The 16070-nt window shown below is 35.4% G+C and overlaps 1 protein-coding gene across 2 annotated transcripts; it reads right to left on the bottom strand.

Moving 5' to 3' along the window:
* Positions 1-169: 169 nt before the first annotated feature.
* On the bottom strand, positions 170-15355 carry LOC114401194 (protein VASCULAR ASSOCIATED DEATH 1, chloroplastic-like). Of its 2 annotated transcripts, none has more exons than XM_028363655.1 (18): positions 15035-15355; positions 14307-14372; positions 13673-13723; positions 13420-13485; positions 13135-13230; positions 12915-13016; positions 8647-8747; positions 8395-8564; positions 8089-8129; positions 7876-7963; positions 7618-7704; positions 7029-7083; positions 6146-6212; positions 3051-3150; positions 1665-1726; positions 1529-1568; positions 1115-1392; positions 170-565 (listed from the first exon to the last, which is right to left on the bottom strand). In XM_028363655.1, exons 1-18 carry the CDS (start codon positions 15182-15184, stop codon positions 332-334), a joined length of 1854 nt encoding a protein of 617 aa, XP_028219456.1. In that variant the 5' UTR covers positions 15185-15355; the 3' UTR covers positions 170-331. The 2 variants fall into 2 exon arrangements, with proteins under 2 accessions (XP_028219456.1, XP_028219455.1); XM_028363654.1 differs by having other exon boundaries at positions 170-568; positions 15035-15354.
* Between the last annotated feature and the right edge of the window lie 715 nt (positions 15356-16070).

Genomic DNA, 16070 nt, shown 5'->3' on the forward strand with positions numbered 1-16070 from the left:
TTCTTGAACTAACGACAAACATGCACCGCGAACAGAATTAATTTCTAACCTAGTGAATTAGGAGACATTTGTAGTTTCTGACCAACGAAAAAAAACTCACATAGAAACAAAGTTTAATTAATCCTTAAAATTATAATAGTGGTCCATTGCATTTCATCCTATTTTAGGATGCTGGCAAACAAACTAAATCACAAGTTCCTCATTTCTTTAATTTTGGGTATAACATAAAGTCCTCTCATTTACAACAAAATTAAATGTCATATCTATATATCACATGAATATACAAAAAAATGCTATAAGAAGGATATGATTCAACAATGAAATTTGGTAGCTACTTGTGTTCTAGGTCCTTTAGTTGGTTTTTTAAAAGTAAATGTTCATACCGCATCCTTTCAAGCCTACTCTCAACCATGTACATTTCATCTTTGAGGTGATGAATTCTTTTCTCCAACCACGCTATGTCTGAAGGACTTCTAGTGACCTCATTGTTCATCCTATTCGTGATGTCTACAGGAGTGTTCATATGTATGTGTTGAGGTCTAGCCAACAGCACAAGTATGCTACACTGCTGCAACAGAATAAAGAAAGGATTAGCATTTCGCAGTTACTTAAAGTGTAAACTAGTTGACTTGCAATTATAGTGGAAGATAAATCATTACAGAGACCTTAAATCCAAAACATTACAAATTTGAAATTATAAAATAATTCAGAACTGGTAACCAAGCCAAACAAAGATGTTTGAAGCTAAACAAGAGAAAACATGTGAATAGAGGACGGGGATGATTCTCTTATTATTATATCATTGTTACTTGACAACTGAAATACAAATTTTAGATTCTTGAATTTGCTTTTATCATGTGAGGAACACAGGTTTTAAAGAAGGGAACCAAAATATGTACATTAGTGTTTGAGCAGTCATTCAGAACTGAAGTGACTGAATGCTAACTTAAAGCAATTTGATGCCAGTAACTGCAACAACTTTTTATGAACAATTTTATTTTCGTACCATACACACAAGAATTGCTAGTCCTGAGTTCCTTGCAGAATTTTATAACTAGTTCACGAAGTAAGAAAAGGCATAAATCTACCTAAAGTTCAGGTTTAAAGTACACACCTGAATGAAGAAAATCAGAGCGACAACAGTAATAAGGAGCAGAGAAAGATTGCTATGACTTCTCAAAGATGATCTGAACTTCGTCATAAACTCTTTAAACAGTGGAACAGATGATGGTTCGATGAAATTTCCCTGCAAATGAGAGCCGACATTGTGGGTAGTAGCATCAAAGGCATTGGAAGTAGCTAGTATCTTTGTATGGTTACTTTGCTCCTGTGACCCTTCTGAAGATTCTCCAGTCTTCACTTCTCTATCTAAATTGATTTCACCATTTTGAGCTACAGCAACAGCAGAACCAATGAAAAATAAACCATAAATCCTTAAAAGTATGATATTTCACAGAACACCAGTGTTGTATGGAACCCAAAAGGAACTTTAAATTTTAAGAAAATATAGAAATTATGAAAGCCAAACCTTGTTTTTCAAGGTTCTTCTGCTTCAACATTTCATGTGCCTGAAATTTCATACATTTTCAAATGGACATTTGAAAGAAAACTTGGACCAGCAGCAAAACAAAATACATATAATACAAACACAAACACAAGAATACCATGTTTATCCATGTCGCATAAGCATCTCGACATTCTTCAATTGTTGATTGTATTATTTTGCCTGTGATTGTTCCCACATGAAAAGAAAGTTCAAGTTCGTGACAATGACAAAATAGAACACACAGCAATGCAACTCAAACTGTGTGTCAGGAGAGAGATAATTTGTATTAAACAAACTCCTAAGATTCAGTTATGCTAATGTCTCTGATTTGGAATAAATTAGAAGATCAAAATAACAAACATAAAACATAAGGAATGGTAATGAAAATCTTTTGCTATAAAAATCAGAATTTCACCTGTAAAACAGAGATTAAAGATAGGGCATTTAACAATGCAACTGAAACATTGTGTGTTGTGGGGTGGGGGAGGGGGGAGATATCCATATTAAACAATCTCCAAAGATTCAGTTATGTTAATGTCTCCTATCAGGAATAAATTAGAAAATCAAAATAACAAACATAAGAAAAAAATAAGGAATGGGATTATCAATATTTTAAATCTTTCATTATAGACATCAGTATAACAATCTCCAAAGATTCAATTACGTTAATGTCTTCTATAATCAGAATTTCACACGTAAAACAGAGATTAAAGATAAGGTATTTAAGAATGCAACTCAAAACTGTGTGTGCAGAGCGGGAGAGATAATTTGTATCAAACAATCTCCTAATATTTATGTTAATGTCTCCTATAGTCCTATTTAGGAATAAATTAGAAGATCAAAATCAGAAACATAAGAATAAATAAGGAATGACATTATCAATATTGAAAATCTTTATTTATAGACATTAGAATTTCACATGTAAAACAGAGAATAAAAATGAGGTATTTACTCAAGATCGAACTTTGTTAAGAACAGAAGGATGTTTTGTGAACTATTCACCGCTAAAGCCAAGTGTGATCAATTAGGGACTGATTTTGGGTTTGATTGCTGGTAATCAGAATCATCCTCTTATCAAAAGCAGCTGATTCAGTTGCCTTCGTGCTGAGATAGGGCAGAAAACTACCTCACCATCAGAAATGGCCAAGGCATAGCAGGTTTGATTCTGGAACCTTAATGCAACTGCATCAGGGTAATGCAGTTGCTGCATCCTCAGTTTGATTATGGTTTGCTTGCTAAAAATATCATAATAATTGATTTCAGGAACATGTTTCTAAAATGTAAGGTCTTCAACATATACAAGTGTTCATGGTATAGATTGAAGACAATAAGCAGCTAAACATAACACAACCAACATAGGAAAAAAAATGCAAAGTATAAAACTGATTAATTCACCTTGATATAAAAGGACACAAGTTATGAATCAACATCATCTAAATTAGAAATAAAAGATTAAGATACAAATCAAGGAAAATGTTCATTAAGGATACTTAAAAAGCCACACCTTTCCAAATAGTTTTTTTAGAAAATGCCACATTCACATATACCCGCAAAAAGCAGCATTCTTTTGATTCATCCTTGTCTCTCTCTACACTCCACAGTCCCTGGTAATTCACAACCATGCACAAGTAAAAACTGACAATTCAATGGGAAAGAAAATTATAAATTTATAATGTTACTAAACAGAGAACTAACTGAAGATTGATTCATAAATAAAATAAAACTCAATAACAACCTGATTGTGTCGCAAACTTTGGTAATTAAATGATAGTCTTTTAACTACATATATCGGTTTTACTCAAACAAACAATTCATTCACGGCCTGTTTAACTAGTGGAGTGGTATTGGGAAAAACTCAAGTCCCACATCTGCTAGAAATAAGGCCAAGATAGAATATATAAGTGGGGGACAACCCACACCCCATGAGCTAACTTTTGAGGTTGAGTTAGACCCAAACACATTATAAGAAGTGTTAACATAAAATGCATGTTGTCGAATCCTGATGTTCAGAGTATCAAGTTGAACGTTAAATATAATGCAAGAGAAGATAGTGGAATAGTAGTTAACTATTTACAAACACTAATCAAACTCATTCTTTTGGTTAGACACCCAGAAATGGAAAATAGTCTAAATATTTGTAACCTAATTCCTGAAGTCACTTATTATGTTTAAAAATAACACACTACAAACCAAATCTTTGAGTAACTCTTGCATCTTTGTCAGTAAAATGTACAAATTATTTTCCAAGAGCAGTGCCAAATAGAAAAGTAATTGTATCTAGCCCAATTCTAATGTCCAATCAACAGGTGATTACAGATTTTAGTTGCAAAAACAGCATCTCTGCTCATGGGTAAGACAGCATAAATCTAACCCCACACAGACCTCATAAAGGTTGGAGCTTGTGCAAGGCCGCAATCAAGCAGCAGTACTGATATAGACCCAAGTCCCCACCTTACATTTCTAAACAAGATGATGTCTAAGGTGGGAAAAACAAACATGTTTCCCACCATGGGAAAGATTTTTTCAACCCTTAGATATTTTATATTCTGATCTGATGGCTAATTTATTTTGCTTTTTTTCTTTTCTTTTTTCTCTTTTTTTTCTAATTGTTCCTGATTTACCCCTTCTTTTCCTTCCTCTTCTCTCTCCCCCAACTTCTTCCCCTCATTCTCTCTGCTGCAGATCACCTTCTTCTGCATGAATGATGGTGTACTGCACCATATATTCTGGAAAATGAACGATTGAAATTTTTTGAGATGTGCAAGGGAAAATATGTGTTTTTGAAGAAAGACGGAAGAAAAAACACTGCAACTGCAATTCAAATGAACGCAGCAACACACTTAATAATTGCCAAAAATACTTAGTTGAGAGATGTGAGTTTAGGCAATTATCTCATCTTTTCTCTTATTTAGAACTTTGTTTGTGCCTTTTTAATTATAAATTTGTAAATATGTAGTTTTTCTCTTTAGTTTATCATTTTGATAGGTTACATGTGCTTATTGATGGATTATTTTGTAGGAATTTGAATTGGATTGAAAGGCAACTTGGAGCAAGGATTGAGAAAGCTTGAAGTGGAAATTGTAGCAAAGTGTGCTTGAGCCAGGAACTTTGAGCCTAAGCTAAAGTGCCTTTTTGAAGAAGCTGCAGAAGAGGAATCCGCTTAAGCCTGGAAGTTTTGGCTTATGCGGAAATAGGGCAGAATGTGTTAGTTTCAGAATTCACTTAAGCCTGAAATTTTTTGGCTTAAGCAGATTTTCATTGAAGTGCAGATTTTTTAGGATAATATAAATAGTTTGTCTGCCTCTTTTGTAGCTCATATGGAAGATAGTCTAATAAACAGATTAGAGGAAGACTAGAGAAAATTCTAAAAGAATCATTAAAAAGGGCTTTTGATCTAAACAGATTTCCAAATATTTGGTTTTTGACAGAGCATAATGGCATCACTTGATCAAAGTAGCAGACCCCGCCTAGTGGATAGGAGACTTTTGTTGTTGTGTTCAATGAATCATTAGTGCATCCCATGAATTAGGACCAGTTTCTGATTATTAGTTTATGTCTTTATGAAGGTTTGTGTGTAAAGCCTTTGTTTTTATAGCAACTGACTTTCCAAGCTATTTTTAGAGCATTTGATTAGAAACTGATTTTAATTTGTTAAGAAATTTCCTAAAAAGTAGGAGTGGGTGGAAGTGATGTACCTTTGTGTAAATTTCAATGACAATATCGCCTACTCTTTTTGGTTGTAGTAAAAAGTAAAATATTGGGTATTTTGGGGGAAATTGACAACATCACCTATTCTTGTATTAAAATCAAAATATTGGGCATTCAGGGATGGTAAATATAAACACCAAGTGGGAATCTAAATTTGATAATAGTATAAAAGAATAGATGAAAGGGGATTGGACAGTCATACAGTGATAGAGATATAATATAAAATCATTCATATAATCATATGTCTTCACCTAATAGCTTAAGATAGTTGATTAATGACTAGGTGTGAGAGCCCTAGCCTAAGTGGACTACAGTTTGAGACTTTCTGCCTCTGCTCACAATTTCTAATAAGAAATTGAATTTCAGCACAAAGTAGGTGGGCTATTGCTATATAAAATCATTCAGGTATCATCACCTAACTTCACCTTGTGAAGTAATTGGTTCATGACGGAGAGACTTCTTGTGTCGATGGCATTATTCACTCCTACTCTTTTTCTTTTTGTTCCTCCATAGAAGAGTATATTTTTTCCTTGATCTCTTCAATCAATTCTCCACCCCCGCCCCCCCTCCCCCCAATACCTTCCTTTTCTTCTTAACAAAAAGTAACCCAATAACAACTCTCTCTAACATTCTCCCTATTATTGGCTGTAATTTATTGGAAATCACAAGTTTTGGTGGGTCTCACTTCTCAGTTAATGAGTCTCCTAATTTAAAAGTGAGACCCAACAAAATTTGGGATTTTCAATAAATTCCAACCAATAGTAGAGAGAGTGTTAGAAAGAGAGTGTTAAAAAGAGAGTGCTAGAAAGAGAGTGATACTAGCATTCCTAGAATTAAAATTACTTAAAAGTTCATGTGCATAAAGATTTAATGTTTCAAAAAAATTTGTACCTCAACCCGGAAATAATCTGCGTAAGGTACATCACTGACTTCTTGCGACGTCTCTATAACCAAATGACTGGACGAAGTAACAAATACATGTCAAGATAACACACAGCACTTTAAAAACACTATATTTCATGTAGCCAAAGCAGTAACTTATTTTTAGAATAAATAATTAATAATTAACATAAAGAACACAAGAAAACAGATAGAGGTAATAATAAAATGCACATGGAAGCAAAAGCAACCATTTTTATTATTCAAAATAACATAATAACAGCATCAACCTCCTAGTCCTACCAAGTTTTTCTCATCCGAGAAGAGAAAAATTAAAACAAACCTAAACAAGCCACCAACGAGCTTCTTCTTGTATTTCATGTTGTACACCATTCCAAACTAATGCTTGTTTGAAACAATTAATTGTTCAGTTTAATAAATATATCCCTTCTCTCCAGTACTACACCAGCCTCTCAATCACAAGTGTTCTAGAAAAGCAACTCACTCACAGGACCCACACAATTCCATTTCCATCAACTGCATAAGCTCTGGCACCACAACAGCGTTATCTCAGGCTACACAAAACAGCACAAGAGACTTTTCTTCCAACATCTCACCACTCCTTTATCATTGTCTTATTTCCTCAGTTTCTCCCACTTAAAGCCATAAACCAATAAAACAGGAAAATATGTTATTGCTACACATCATTACGTTATCCAACCCACCCCACAACACCCTAAGCTACTAGGGATATTCATCCCCATAATTATCCTCCATCTAGCTTCCTTTTTATTAGAAGCTTCCTGAAACCTTTACCTTAAAAAATTATTGAGAGTAGAAGATGAACTGATTTAAAACAAATAAATTGAGAAAAAAAAAGGTCATGGTAAAATACCTGTTCCTATAAACACGAAATTTCTGGACCTCATGGCAGCCACCAAATTTCGCTCCTGAAAAAGAAACACAATCATGTCCACTGGCAAATAGACAGCTCCCCTAAAGTTTTGAAAATTCATTGGAACACATCAGAGAGAGAAGTTTTTAATGCCCAAAATATGATGTAAGAGTATGGCTCTATATTTTTAATAGACTATCTAGTCTTATACATTTAGCTTTGATGCTCTTCAATTACTAATAGAACACTGATCTGTGTGTCCCATTCACTTCAATTAGGCCCACTTTGCACCATCTTATAAAAATGTGTGTTTCTAGGCATTTATTCCTTCTTAATAGCTTTATTCACACATATATCTAGTCAACTTCATGTTAATAACTTGTTGCAAAATTTAGATCTCATGCTTAAACTTATTCCTATAAAACTAAAGAGTTTGATAACTCATGATTATGTCAGTTATATGTCAATGTAAATTAGTTTACAAGACTACTGAATAGTAAATAACCTATACAATTAATGGGCTAACAAAATCAAAGTCAGAACAAGAATTTATACAGTGCACATCAAAATAAAAGCAGCAGAGGCATACCAAGATAAATTTTTATTGGATGTTGAAATGACAGTTCACGAGCATACCCAAATTTCTCTTGAGGATGCCACGAAGAACACCTAAAGTCTGAAAAAAAGGGAGAGAAAAAAAATGTATGAAGAAAGACATCATTTATTGGCTTATTGTTATTCCTTCCCTAAAATCATATTAAATGACAAGGAGGAGGATAGTCAACAATACTAGAATATGAAAAATGACAATTGAAATGCATAAGTTTAAAAGTTTCATGCTGGCTACCTTTATCACCACATTTTTGGCGAAAAGACTCAAGAAAATTTAGAGCATCATCTGAGAATAAGTACCTAAAGAAGTCTTCAACCTTTATCTGCAATGTGCAAATTCTAAACTTTCAAGAAAATCTATAAATTTTTAAAATTAAGATTGACCAAATTAGCAAAGGAAAACTTAAAAAGTAAAAACAGATCTAGTGATTTTCAAGTAAGATTATACCGGAAACACTGAATCTGCAACACATGTATATGCTTCAAGGACTGCATTTTAGAAAATAAGTTCAAACCCATCAGATTATTTACACATATACGGTGAACAAATTTAAAACAAAACGGGTATTTACACATGAAGTGTTTTTTTATCTAAAATTCAAACACCTTTCCCAATCCACTGTATCAAACATCCCTTGAACAATTTAAAACAAAATTGTTGAGATGTTTACCCTCAGAACAATTTCTAATGACTACAAACATTTGACTAATGAACATGAGTCACACACACACACACACATATTCCCAAACTCACTTGATGGGGCATCAATATCCTCCTCGTTCCACTTCCAACTCACACTTGCAGCATTTGGGGCATCAATATTCAATTCAGGTTCAGCAACCTGTTTTACACTGCATTGCTTCGCTGAATCTTCCGTCAATAATGGATCATCTACAATGGATGGAAGCGCCGTATCTTTGCTCCTGGTTCACACACATAAGCCTAAACGAGTAGCACAGAAAATAATCTATTCTAAAGCAAAACCCATTATAAACATGGACATACAGATCAGTAGAAAGTGATCCGTTGTTAGTTATATAAGAACTTTTGACATTTTCAACAGCTACAAATCCATTCTCTTGGCAGCTGGACTCTGACATTGATTCCTGAAGTAAAATAAATAAATGAGGGCAACAGTACAACTAATGCAATTTTGACCAATTAATTTGCATTTTAAGATCATATTATGCATCAATGATCCAATTTTCCAAAGAAATTGAATACTGAAAATAATTAGAGGAACAATAATTTTCAACACATGACAGGTATGGAATGCATCTGTGAAAGACAGTCTCAGGTTCACAAGAGGAAAAAAACAATGAAAATCATTGCAAAATCTAATTATCAGAGACTGAGTTACTACTTTAGTTTGGCAATTATTGGATGCAGTGCAATTTTGTACTATACATAGAGACAAAGTTGCACCTTGGTGACCAGTTGGTCATAGTTTCGAATCTGGAAACAGCCTCTTTGCATATGCAAGGGCAAGGTTGCATAGAATGACTGGGAACTGGGATACATAAGTTTATGGTGACAAAAAGACCATAGCTAAACACTGATCCATATAATGTAGAAAACCTCCTGAAATGGAGGTAGATGACATTCCCTGTGTGGGGAAGCCTTTTACTTGAGTTAGGCCTAATGGTTCTTGCAAGAGCAAGCTAGATAGAGTGCTAGTCTCTGATGATTGGTTATCTAAGTGGCCTGATAGCTCCCAATTCAACCTTGAAAGGAACTATTCAGATCATCACCCCATCCTCATGAATTCTAAACACACTGATTGGGGCCCTAAGCCTTTCAGGGTCTTTGATGCTTTGCTGTCTAATAAGGATTACACTAAGGTGGTGAGGGACTGCTGGTCTGCAAATCAGCCTATGGGATGGGGGAGTTATGCATTAAAATGCAAACTTCAAAACCTCAAGCATAGGCTAAAAACCTGGAGCAGAGATAATTGTGGAGACTTGGGTAACAAGGTGAAGCAAACCCAGAAAAAGTTGAATGATCTGGAGAATTCTCTCACAGCTCATCCCTCTGATCAGCAAGTCCAAGAGCTCAAGAAAACTCAGTCTGACCTATGGGAGCAGTCTTTTCTTCATGAATCAATAGTGAGACAGAAATCTAGAAGCAAGTGGATCAAAGAGGGTGATGGCAACACCTCTTACTTTCACAAAATTATAAATTTCAGTAGAAGGAGGAATGCCTTGAGGGGGTTGCACATTGAGGGTAGTTGGGTAGATAACCCTGCTGTGGTTAAGGCTGCAATTCTCCAGCACTTCCAAGGCAGATTTGCGGAACCTTACTTGCACAGACCCAATCTAGATGGGGTCTCCTTTAATGTCTTATCTCTTAACCAGAGAGACATGATGGTGGAACCTTTCAAAGAGGAGGAGATCTCTAGTGCTATGTGGGCTTGTGGGAGTGATAAAAGCCCAGGGCCAGATGGACTTAACTTCAGGTTCATAAAGCACTTCTGGAACGAGCTGAAACCAGAATTCCTAAGGTTTTTTCTCAGAATTTTATGTGAATGCAGTCTTTCCTGAGGGTCTCAACTCATCATTTGTTGCCCTTATCCCCAAGATCAAGGACCCCCAACTTATTAGTGATTTCAGACCTATATCCCTTATTGGCTGCGTTTACAAAATCATTGCTAAAGTTCTATCAAATAGGCTCAGCAAGGTCATGAACCACTTATTAGATGAAAGGCAATTAGCCTTTGTTAAGGGCTGACAGCTGCTTCATGGAGTTTTGATTAGCCTTTGTTAAGGGCTGACAGCTGCTTCATGGAGTTTTGATTGCTAATGAGGTTGTAGAGGAGGCTAGGAGATCTAAGAAGCCTTGTCTAGTATTCAAAGTGGATTTTGAAAAAGCGTATAACTCTGTGTCTTGGCACTTCCTCTACTATATGATGAGAAGAATGGGGTTTCATGAAAGGTGGATTGGCTGGATCAAGGGTTGCCTTTCATCAGCATCCATATCTATCCTAGTGAATGGAAGCCCAACTGAAGAATTTAAGCCTCAAAGAGGCTTGAGACAAGGAGACCCATTGGCCCCCTTTTTGTTTGATCTGGTTGCTGAAGGCTTGACAGGTATGATGAGGGAAGCTGTGTCCAAAAATTGCTACCACAGCTTTATGGTAGGCAAGAAAAGGGTCCCAATCAACATCCTTCAATTTGCTGATGACACTATCTTCTTTGGGGAACCATCTATGGATAATGTTACAGCTATTAAGGTTATTCTCAGAAGCTTTGAGATGGTATTTGGCCTTAGAATTAATTTTGCTAAGAGCCAATTTGGTGCAATTGGCCAATCTAAGGAGTGGTGTAGTCTTGCTGCTGACTACCTGAATTGTGGCCCCCTGCAGTTTCCATTCATCTACCTAGGGATGCCTATAGGTATTAACCCTAGAAGGAAGGTGGTGTGGGAGCCTTTATTCAGAAAATTTGAGGCCAAATTGAACAAATGGAACCAGAGAAGTATTTCTATGGCTGGCAGAATTACTTTAATTAATGCTATCTTGACAGCTTTGCCCTTGTTTTATATGTCTTTTTTCAGGGCCCCTTCAGCAGTCATTAAGAGGCTCACTGCCATTCAAAGACAATTTCTTTGGGGTGGAAATGTAGAAGGAAAAAAGATAGCTTGGGTTGCATGGAATCAAGTGTGTGCTCCTAGAGAAAAGGGAGGGTTGAGAATCAAAGATATCAAGGCTTTTAATAGAGCTCTTCTTATCAAGTGGAAATGGTTGATGTTCCAGCAATCAGATCATCTATGGAGCAGAATCCTCACTTCAAAGTACAAGGGTTGGAGAGGCTTGGAAGAGGGTCCTCCTAAGCAGACTTTCTCCTTTTGGTGGTCTGACTTAAGATCTATTATTCATCACAGCAGTATGGTTGCTGTCAATAAGCAGTTTCTTTGGAAACTGGGCAGTGGTGATCAAATTCTATTTTGGGAAGACTCTTGGGTGGGAGATGGAACTACTCTTAAAGACAAATATCTAGAATTATATCAAATATCATCTCAAAAATTACAGACAGTGGCAAGCATGGGGATCTTTGGTGAATCTGGTTGGGAGTGGAAATTCTCCTGGAGAAGAAATCTTTTTGACAATGAGTTGGGGGGAGCTTCAGCTTTTATTGACCAGACTGCAGCAATAAGCACTAATGCAGCCTTGAAGGATTCTTGGGTGTGGGGAGCTGAACCAAAGGGGATCTTCTCTACAAACTCTGCTTATAATTGCATCAAAGCTGATCAGCTATCTCATCAGCAAAATAGTGGCTTCAGACAGCTGTGGGAAATCAAAATCCCCCCTACAGCTCTATCTTTTGCTTGGAGATTACTCTGGGATAGGCTTCCTTCTAAGGAAAACCTAATCAGGAGGCAGATTGTCCTTCAAAATGACCTCTGTCCCTTCTGCCAAAGCCGAGTCGAATCTGCCTCTCACCTCTTTTTCACTTGTCATAAAATTATGCCTTTGTGGTGGGAATTTAATTCCTGGGTCAAGGAAGATAGAGTTTTGCACAGTAAGCCTATGGACAACTTCTTCAGCACTGCTCCTTGGCTGGCTCGAGGAATTCCAACAGAAGGAGGAAGATCTGGTGGATAGTAGCTACAAGATCTATATGGAACCTCAGAAATGACATGATTTTTAAGAATCAGCCTTTTGTCATCTCCAAATTGGTGGATAATGCAATCTTTCTCACTTGGTCATGGCTGAGGGGGTGGGAAAAGGATTTTAATGTTCCTTTCCACCAATGGTCCTCAGCTATGTCTTTGTCTTTTACCTAGTGTGTGATCTGTAGGGTTGGGCATTGTTGTTCTTTGTTGGTTTGTTATTTGCTGGTTATGTTCTTGTGTTTTAGGAGATATTATCTCCTTTGTTTCCTTGTAGTACTTCTGGTACTATTCTTATCATATACATAATATTATCTTTGGTCATTCAAAAAAAAAAAATGTAGAAAACCTCGGAAAGATACTTAAAATGAAAAAGAACAGAAGAATTAGTATTGAACATATAAAATCCTATAAAAAAAACTTCTTATACAAGATCCTGCTGTTGCCTAATGATTGGGCTTCTTCCTTGGCTTCCTCACTAATTCTCAAACTAGTACCTGCTATTTGATCCAATATCCATTTAACAGATTACTATAAGTAGAGGGGTGTCATCCATTCCTAAAATCCACCACATTACCAATGTAAAAATTTATAACCTTACATACTACCAAGAGAACAAAAACTAATAAACAATTAGTATCAAGAGAGGGTTCTATGGTAAATACCTTCTGTTCCATAATTGCTATGGCTCCATTGCCATGTCGCGACCATCCCTCATTAATAATCCTGAAAGCTTCATCACGGGATAGGAAGGATGCAAAGAAGTACTGCAAAATAAATAAGTGGATTAAGACATTACAGCACAATAAAAATACAAAAGTAATGTTCAGGGCATAAATTCATTGAAATACAACTAGCTTAAATGTAACTCCATGTCCAACACACCTTCTTGTTTCCGGCTAGAATCTCAATGGCATTGGGAAAGAGCCCAGCCGTCTTTGCCCTCCTTACACTTGTGACTTCAGGGAATGGGATTATTTTCTGAAACATAATCGTTGGCAATTCCAACACATGGCAAAAAAAAAGAAAATTAAAACCAAAATTACTAGCAGATGATCAACATAGTAGATTAAGCATGTACATTGAATAACCTAGATATTATATGTAAATATAAATTTAATTCCTCCCATCAAGAGTTTAAAAGAATGTTTAAATGCATAGACACTTTACCTTTGTCTCATATCCAAATATGTTTGAGTAGAAACAAATGAAGTTGACAAAGAGGTACATATGACCCTACAACAAGCAATTAATAAATCATTAGGAAAACAAATGAAAATGCTATATGTTCAAACAGTTTATGCATTTTAACTTAAGAAAAAATAGAGTACTCAGTAATATTCTTCAAATTCAAAAGATAATGCACAGTATTTGTGAGCTAATAGTATTAACATTTACCGATAAATTGTGGGCAGAATATTACCTGAATAAGTAGGTTTTCCTGGAGGGCACAATTAAAATCTTCAATGAGGACCTAAAGAAAAGGAGAACAAATAAGAATTGTCTTCATTAACAATAAAACAAAGAAATCAAATCACAGTAACTCAGTTCTCATGTAAGAGTTCCCAAATCTAAAAAATGTGCATATTCCTGACAACTTTAACATTATCAATGTGGTTCATCTAAAATTGTGACAAAAATTAGATATGCTTAAAATGTGTAAGGAAAAATTGTTTGAAGGTGTGAGATTGCCTAAATAACATATGATCCATTGAATTTTTGGTAAATATGTTAATTAAAACCAAATCTGATCTACCCAAAATGCATTTGTGGGGCAGGGGCTGAGGAGCTTCATGAGTTAAACTCTACTTTAACCTTATTGAGGGTCACACCAAAGGGCATTCTACACTTCCAGAAAACACAAACATGGAGAAACACGATCATGAAGAAGAAAGGAATACAAGACCTCAGATGCATGTGATTAGGGAAACATGCCAATGTGAATAGACATACAAGATTGCCAACTATTCCATTATAAGATGATACTGACTAATCCAACTAACAACCGACAATGTTAGACATTAAAATATTTATCTTAAAGGTGGAACATCACTCACTTCCTCCAGTGGAAGACGGAACAATTGGCGATACTCTTCACTCTTCAATATGTCTGGAGTTTGTAACTAAGAAAATAGAAACAATCACAGAAGCAAAAATATAGCGTGATCAATAACACGTCGAATTTCAAAATAATTTTCAATTAAATGTGTAAAAAATTGAAACATTCCAGAGGGCAAAGTCATCCTATTACATCAAAAGACACAACTCACAAGTTTCACTGAAGCCGCAAAAAAAAAAAATTGAACTATTTCGAACAATTCCACACTCAAGCTAAACAACACTTCAACTAACTTTAAGTGAAATATGAATTTCAGTTAAATGTATCAAAAATTAAAAGATTCCAAGGACCAGAGCCATCCTATAACGCCAAAAACCACAATTCACAGGTTTCACTGAAGCTGCAAAAAAAAAAAATTGAACAATTCCACAATCAAGCTAAACAACACTTCAACTAACTTTCAATTAAGTGAAATATATAAATTTCAGTTAAATGTGTGAAATTAGAAGATTCCAGAGAGCAAAGCCCTCATACAACATTAAGAGCCACAATTCACAGGTTTCACAGAAGCCGCAACAACAAAATGAACTATTTCGAACAACATTTCACACTCAAGCTAAACATTTCTTCAACAAGTTCCAATTGAGATATAAATAAATGACACTTCACAGAATCAATCAATTTCGAAGAATCGCAAATGCAGCGAACACACACGAAACGAAGTACCTGAATTTCAGTGTCGGAGAAGTGGTTGGGAGAGGAATTGAAGGAATCGCTCCGATCAGCGACGTCGGGGGAGGACGACGCCGAAGGATCCACCGGCTGCCGAGGCGGCACGTCACTCCTCACGGCGGCCGCAACAACCGTGGAAGCCATCGAAGAGAGAGAGAGAATCGTAGATCTGAAAATTTAGTGAAAAGAGAAAAGAGAACGGTGGTTGAAGGTTTTACGCTATTTTAACTAACGGCGACGGAACCGAAGAAGAAACGTTGTTAAAAGGAATGTCGATGTTATGGTCTGAGCTTTGAGTCAAAGTCGGTAGCTGCACCGATAGAAAAAAATTAAAAAGAAAATTAAAAAAAATCATTATCTCATACGCTATGTTGATGTTGACTCTACGTGACTATTCTTCTGTTATGCATTTGTCATTTATAGTCTGCGTGGCTTTTCGGGATTTTTTCACAGAGATACAAGATTTTTTTTTTTTTTTACCAAAACATATAATTTCCTCAATTATATATCTATACATATATATTTATTATTCACATGGACCTGAATTTATACTATATTTTTTAAAATTTTTTTTGCAAAATTCATTGAGATTTCGGATCCTCCCAACCTCAATTCTTAACGTAATTTTTAATTTTGTTTTAGAAAGATTTTTTAAAAATAAAAATAAAGAAAATTAGTTAAAAACATTATCATTGAAGAATTTTTTTGAATTTGCATATAGTGTGAAATGAAATACATTGATAGTAAAAAATAAAAAATTTACTTAACAATGTTTCTTCTTCAGTTCCGTCGCCGTTATTCAATTTGTAGGCTTTCGGATCAAATTGAATAATGTTATGGTTGAGCTATTTCTCCCATCCATATTAGTTCCTATTCTTGTTATTTTGGTCTACCTTTTTATTTCTCCTCATGGCTAGATTGACACATAATTGTGGTCCTACTAACGGGACTTTTTAGACACTTGACACTTAATCCAATGTGTATACTAAACTAACATATTGCAAATAGTTTATGTTGATGTGCTTACATG

The sequence above is a fragment of the Glycine soja genome, chromosome 20, assembly GCF_004193775.1.
Source record: "Glycine soja cultivar W05 chromosome 20, ASM419377v2, whole genome shotgun sequence".
In the NCBI taxonomy this organism is placed as follows: domain Eukaryota; kingdom Viridiplantae; phylum Streptophyta; class Magnoliopsida; order Fabales; family Fabaceae; genus Glycine; species Glycine soja.